Source organism: Nomascus leucogenys, chromosome 4, assembly GCF_006542625.1.
Source record: "Nomascus leucogenys isolate Asia chromosome 4, Asia_NLE_v1, whole genome shotgun sequence".
Lineage (NCBI taxonomy): Eukaryota > Metazoa > Chordata > Mammalia > Primates > Hylobatidae > Nomascus > Nomascus leucogenys.
Window position 1 is genome coordinate 69,755,129 of NC_044384.1, and position 7,487 is coordinate 69,762,615.

General features: G+C 39.4%; 1 protein-coding gene and 1 pseudogene across 1 annotated transcript in view; both read right to left on the reverse strand.

Moving 5' to 3' along the window:
• Positions 1-2,700, reverse strand: part of LOC101177316 (ankyrin repeat domain-containing protein 62-like) — a 35,442-nt gene extending 32,742 nt beyond the window's left edge. Inside the window, exons 1-4 of the mRNA XM_030810769.1 lie at positions 2,483-2,700; positions 1,707-1,821; positions 1,382-1,555; positions 690-796 (exon numbers count right to left, since the gene is read on the reverse strand). Of these exons, the coding sequence (XP_030666629.1) occupies positions 690-796; positions 1,382-1,555; positions 1,707-1,821; positions 2,483-2,700 (614 nt within the window). The remainder of the gene's footprint in view (positions 1-689; positions 797-1,381; positions 1,556-1,706; positions 1,822-2,482) is intronic.
• Positions 2,701-6,822: 4,122 nt separating this feature from the next.
• On the reverse strand, positions 6,823-7,214 carry LOC115834645 (annotated as a pseudogene).
• Between the last annotated feature and the right edge of the window lie 273 nt (positions 7,215-7,487).

Consider the following 7,487-nt stretch of genomic DNA (forward strand, 5'->3'; position numbering starts at 1 on the left):
TTCTCATTGTCACCCCTGGCTTGTAGTCATTAGAAGAAAAGTTTACCCAGTTGAAGCTATCTTTTTTCTCTCTGCCCATACTAATTAAAAATAACATCAAAATACACTAGAAGTAAAAAGAAGAAAAAACCCAATGAACCCACAGTATCTGGAAATAGCAATTAATAGTCACTTAGGAATAACCTGACATTAATATTCTTGAAAGAAAGCAAGCTAAAGCAAAGAGTCATCTGAAAGACAAAATGATTTTCAACTCTAATTTATCTTTAACATAGTATTTTTAAAGGAAAAGCATGTAAGAAGCAGAGGTTGAAACTACTATAAAAGAGTTAAGCAATTTCAATATTGACTCACAGGGTAAACTAAAAGTTGAAGTCTACACTTTTAAAACAAGTAAAACCAATATGAAATCCCTTTAGTTAATATAAGATCATATGACTCAAAGTATCACCTCATCCATCAACAAATATTAGTCAATATAGTAAGAGAAGACAAATCCTGCAATACACTATTTTTTATGTTGCCCAGTCCAAATAATTGTTTTTCTACGTGATGACTTGGTGCTGGTATTTCTCTCTATCCCAATAATAATAAGTTACTCTTATCAACTTAATATTTCTGACAAGTGACTGTTACCACTCTAGAACACCACTCAGGTTTAAAAATGAACAAAAAAAGAACTATTGTACCTTCCAAAATTATCTGTTGCAGTTAAATCTGGCTTTTTCTTCAATAAAAATGCCACCATTTGCTCTTTTTTCCTATTTACAGCAAGCAAAAGTGATGTATGTTCACCCTGCAAAACAGCAAAAACAATTTATAATTCACAAAATTACGTACTTCCCAGCTGAACTGAAAACCTTATGTTAAGATCCTATGAACTTAAACATGAAGCAGAAAGTAAGTAAAAAGCAATCCGTTCCTTCTCACTCCACTGTGCTTGCCCACATGCTGCTCCTTCCCTTTCAGATAACCCTGCTAGGGTGTCTGGAAGGCACAGTAGCAGACTGGAGCACATATGCCTCACATAAAGGGATAACCGCTGCACAGCATACTGAACAGTGATATGAGCTCAAGGGAATCCAGATGTGATCCTTTAAGAGAAGCCTGAAATCTAGACACGTGTATGAGTTTCCTAAATTTTACATGTTGACACAACTTATGGAAGTAAACTAAACTAAATCTATGGGACACATTTAGACTACAGACCTCGTGTTTTCATATTTGTTATGAATGTATTTTTAAATAGTTGTATGTAAAGCAAATATTTGCATGTAATTATTTCCTTCTAGTTTCAGATGTTTTACTAAAAAAAAATCATATGTCAACGGTAAAACAAATATACTTGAAATACTTTGAAAAGAACATTGGTTGATCATACCTGGCTTCTTGCTTCAATATCTGCACCATATGCAAGCAGTTTCCCTGCCATTGATATATTCTCATTATCAATGGCATAGTGCAGAGCAGTGTTGCCATACATATCTCTAACATTTGGGTCGGCACCATGTTCCAGCAGGATGGATGCACAAACTTCTTCTTGACATTGTACAGCCTGTCAGTATTAGACCAAGAAATAGACTGTAAATTCTAGGAAATCTTCCACAGGATTCACCAACTAGTTACATTTCAATGAGGTGAATTAATTTTATTCTGTGAATTTAAATTAAATCCATCCCATGCTGAAAGAGTTGGCTACCATATACCTTGATTAGAGCTGTCCTGTTTTCACTGTCAGTGAGGTTAAGCTGGCATTTTCTGGCCACCAAGTCAGCTACCACTCCCGGACGGCGATGGGCACACGCCAAATGTAGAGCAGTCCTATGAGAGTGAGAGGTCGTTTTAGGCAATTGTAGTGCACAGTCCCAAAACACACAACGACGCATGTAATTGTAAACATCAAATAGTATGTTATCCCTCTGTCTTCAGAACAAATAGTTACTTTTCTTGTGAAGAAAGGCAAGGTTTCCACATCCCAGGTGCTGCTGAGCCTGCCAGAGTAGAAAGCCCAGTGCCCTTGGTGACAGCACTCACCCAACCCCCACCCCCACCCTTGCATCCTACCCACATCCTACCCAACTCTAGCCCCCACCAGTCCCCTCACTCCATCCAACCCCCACCCCATCCAACCCTCACTCCACTCGACTCCCCACCACAGTCCCTCACCCAACTCTACCCCCCACCACAGTCCCCCACCCCACCCACCCCCACACCAGTCCTACACTCCATCCAACCCCCACCCAACTCCACTTCCCACCAGTCCCCCACCCAACTCTACCCCCACCACCGTCCCCCCAACATCCAACGCCCCCAGCCACTCCCCACGACAGTCCCCCACCCCACCCACCCTCACCTGACTTCCACCTCACCCATGCCTTCACCCCGCACGTATCTCCCCCATCCCGAAACCAGGAACAGGGGCTTCTCCCATATCCCCAGGCCTCCTTCCGCAGCCCCCAGCGCCGGCTTCCTGTTCCCTTACCTGTTCTTCTTGTCCCTGTCGTTCACGTCATTCAGCCTGAGCAAGATGCTCTCCATCACCTTGTTCAGGTCACCTGCGATGGCAGCTTTGTGGATCATGCCCAGATCCTTCTGCCGGACTCGGTACCCAGGATTTGAGAAGCCATGCTTGCCACGATTCTCCCTCCAGGTAGCCATGCGTCTCCTGCAGGCCCCCAGGAAGGACTCCCTGACCCCCATCCTGAAGCCAAAGATCTTCTCCCAGGCTGAGGGACGGCTTCAAGACACCTCAGCTCCCACTCGTTTTCTGCTGCTCTGGAACACAGCACCAGCACGTAACCAGGTCCAGCCGCAACCTCCGTCAGGGACACTCCAGTCTCCAGCCGCTCGGAGGAGCACCTAGCCCAGCAGAGCTGTTAGGCACCCGCGCGCATGCGCATCTCAACCGGCCCACGAGGCCATCCGCGGAAAAGGGCGCCACCTGCTGGCTGAACCCCCGACACGACCCGTTAGGAACGAGGGCGCATGCGCACCTCAGCCTGCCCAGGAGGCCATCCGAGGAGACTCTCGCGGGCGCCACCTGCTGGCGGCACCCCGAACCCGACCCGTTAGGCACCAGGGCGCATGCGCACCTCAGCTGGTCCATTTTATGTATAAAATGCTATGTGACAAATATTTCTTACTTCCCATGTTTTCAGTAAAACTTTAACATTAGTAACAACTTAAAATTTTAACATGTAATTCTGTATATAGTGTGCCACATATATATGTTTTTATATATTGTTTATATAAATATATATGATGTGTTTTAATGAGACAAAATATGAAAGCACAGAAATGTGTCCTTTATCAAGAGAAAACTTTTCTCTAACCAGAAGATTTTTTTTTTCTGGTAATAGAGTACCTTTTTAGTTATTTTTGTTGCAAGGATGAATTCTCAAGGAAAACATTTATGACAAGTATACCATTCACTGCAAACCCACAATAAAGATAACTTCAAAGAATTTTTAGTATTTACAGAATATTTAGTATTTAGAGAAATTTGGAATTTTTAGTATTCCAAAAGCATTTGCATAAACGCTTGAAATTTTTCAACATGGAAAAAGTTTTTTTCTCCCTAGTACTACAGGATTGTTGTGAAATATGTTATAAAGATACAGAAAATGTAAATGTTCCTCCATAATTCCACCCTCCTAGATCTAATACCGTTAACAGCTTGGTATGTATCCTTTTAGATTTTACAAATGCCCATATAAACATGTAGAAGAATCTTTTACATAAATAAGGCCATATTATACATACTGTTATATAACTGCTTCTTTTTCCCTTACTTAGAAATATATTTGAAGCTCTTTCTATGACAATGTATAAGCAGTCATCATTCTATCAGATCCTTACAAATGTCTGCCTGGCACACTATCTTATAAATATTTATAATTAATCAATTCCCAACTGATGGACTTCTCAGTTATTTTCAATTTTTTATTATTATAAACAATAATTAAGACCATAATTTTCTTAAGCCAGAGGGCACTGACTCAAATATTATAGCATAGACATAGCAGTTCATTTATAATGTAATTAAGACAAACCCACTAAGATTCAGATATATGTTTTAAAATGGCTTTTTAATAACCTGAGCGCTAGTATTTTATGAAAGTATACCTTGTAGGCTTCCCTTAATTTAACAGTTAAATTTCTTTTGAATGAAAAAAAAACTCACAAAATATAAAATTATACTTATGCACATAGGTAAGGTCTGGAAAGTAACAGGAAACACTCATACAAGCAGGTTTGTTAAGTGTGTGAGATTACAGGTACATTTTCTTATGTTATTGCTATATGTGTTTTACACAATAAACTTAAATTCTTTCTCATTTATACTGACTTTCAATATATTTCAAAATCTAAATTTTTCATAATGTAGCCATCAACCATTTTCCTGCTAAAAAGTGAGCCTCACAACACTGCTGCACCTCTAATACTTTAATAATATGCATTTGTTGAAATGTTCTCTAAGCTAAGGACTTGTAAAAGTAGTGACATTTCAAAGCCTCCTCAAAACAATCTCAATTTATTTCAGTATTTTAGTTCAGAGAAACTTAATGAAAAACCTGAGTTTTCCATACGTTGGAAACTACACATAAATTCCTGTAAATTTAATAGACAGGAGACTAAATCAGTCATCATGACACTCTATTAAAGAAGAAAACTTTGCTCAACTTACTTCCAGGTTATTAGGCACACTGGGGTAACTACCCATAAATGGGACATGTTGGCCAGGACTGTGAATGGGGTTCTACTGTGGTATCACCCTTCCTCTAAAGAGCTGTCATAACCATGAAAACCTTGTAAGCCAAAACAAAACAAAACATAAAACCTCACCATTCCCACAGACCCTTACTAGACCTGAAGTCCAGCCTTCCTAGCTCAGCCCATTTACAAGTTCATTATGTAACTTCTGTGTGCCAGGCCCCTGTGCTAGGTGCCGAGGATATAATGGTACTAGGAAAAGTGCCTGCCTTCGTTGAGCTTACTTGCAGGAATGGATTAGAGAATTTTTTCCCCCAAAACAGAGATCACTATGTGTTATGCCAGCATCACCTGTCGTCATTCATCTGCCTACTCCATTTTTACAATTAGAAAAATTCTCTAACATACGTTAGATACCAAGGTTTGTTAGAAAAATAAAATAAGGCCTGTAATCCCAGTACTTTAGGAGGCTGAGACAGGAGAATTGCTTGAGACTAGGAGTTCGAGACTAGGAGTTCAAGACCAGCCTGGGCAACATAGTGAGACCCTGGGTGTGGTGACAAGCACCTGTAGTCCCAGCTACTTGGGAGGCTGAGGCAGGAGGATTACTGGAATCCAGGAGTTGGAGGCTGCAGCGAACTATGATGGCACCACTGCACTCTAGCCTGGGTGACAGAGAAAAACCCTTTCTAAAAAAAAAAAAAAGAAAACAAAGTAAGACAATATATACTATAGTTATTTAGCCTTTTAGCATGATCTTCACCTGAATTTTAATAAATTTTAAAATAAAAGGAATAAAGTTCTCTTTACATATATTTACATACACATATACTCCTAAATCTTACCCCTTATTATTCCTGGTTATTAAACCAATGTGTTAAATACAAAACTGAACTTCAAAGACCATTTTAAATTACAAGTGTAACTTCAAAAAACAAACACAAATTAAATGGCCTTTCTGGTACTAGAGGAAGCATTTTAAAAAGGGAATCTTGCATTTCATAACTACGTTAACTTTACAATATTGATCTGTCAAAGTGACACTTGACAAAGGTTCTCTTTCAGCTTCAAAAGATGAAAAGCTGATCCTGTCAGTTGACAGTAGTTGCTGAAAATAAAACAATCCACTATAGGTTGGTGCAAAAGTAATTGCGGTTTTTGCAATTAAAAGTAATGTCAGAAACCGCAACTGCTTTTGCACCAATCTAATAGCTACTACCTAGACCCTAGTCCTGGTATTACCAAAAAAACTAGATGGTCCCTAATGGACAGGAAGAGACTCTTGGCTACAGTAAATCAAAAAGGCACTACTCCCTGTTATTGAAATAAACACTCTAAGATGAACAGTGATATGACTGAATGTTAACAGCAAGTAGATTTTTTTTAATCCTTCATAAAATGTTGCAATTTCAAGGACAGCTGCTATCATATTCATGTATCAGTATCACCATCAAAAAGTTTCCAGTTGCCCTGTTTCTCTATGGAAAATTTTTATCTTCCTCCTATTACAACAAGTTTAGGGGGAGATAATGAGAAGTTAAAAGGAAGGGGTAATGACGTGCAAAGAGCTGAATATGAGGGTAGTTGTCAATGTTGAAAGAATCTGTCATAACACTTCTGAATATCTAAGCTGGAAGGAAATGAGGACTGGAGTGGGATTCAATTAATAGCCCACAGGGGATATTATAATCTACTTGTTTAATTATATGAACTGTGCACTAAGTGTGGCCTATTGCCAAACACAATCTCTCTCTTCCTTGGAACTAATTAAATGAGAAAGGATATAGGAAAGTCACGGAAACAAAAGAATAGAACTGCCAAACTATACTAGCTTCATAAAGTATGGTGCGTGCAGTCTCAGATATACTTATGTTTAAATATAGATATATTTAAAAGGCTACAGCAACATCTACCCTCTCCCTACAGCCTAGTCCAGTGAGGGGTTTTCCCTCCTCTCAAAGTCCAGCTCCAGGCTTCTTGTTCTACTTCAGGTACCTGATTATCTACGTTCAGTTTTGAAGTAGTTGACTATGTTTGAAGTGGTAGATGATTTTTCTAGTAATTATTCTTAGCTGCCTGATTATTTTAAAGTTAATAATGTGTAAGACCTCAAGAGGGCTTTAAAAACAAACCAAAACTACCTGGTTGAAACGACTGCTCAAACAATAAACTTTCAGTTAAATGTTCCTTTATTCTTTTTTCCTCTTCTTCCTTTTGTTGTTCTTTTGCAGATGGGAGAAGAGTAGCAACAACCTCTTTTCTTCCCAAAGCCCTCCTTTGGCTTTGCTTGGAAATTTAGAGATGGAATTTGTCTATTACACCATAGTGACAGGATTGAAAATCTCTACGATGAATCACACTTTGAACTTTAAGGGATTGTACAGTGTCAACACTTGCTTATGTGTCGACTGATCATCTGCATAAAATATGAACTCTGAGGGTAACACAAAAACAGGAAGATTTCCTTCCACGAACTCTGGTTGTCTTTTTTATTGATGCATCGGCACTGAATCCCCCTCGCTGCAGTTTCTGTTTTTACAGTCTCAAATCTATTTTGGACTTTTCTTAGATTCAGTTAAAAACTCCAAAGCCTTTTGGCCATCTTGGCAACACTGGCTTCCTCGGAAAGCAGCTGAGACTGCTCCTCAGCTCCTCTGTCAGCATCTCTAGGCTGCGCTGCCTGCTGGGATACCGGAGGACTCAAAATGCCTCTAATCAGAAGATTATTTAAAGGTTGTTTCAAAATAGGAATTTAGAAAAAGACTAGAAACAAG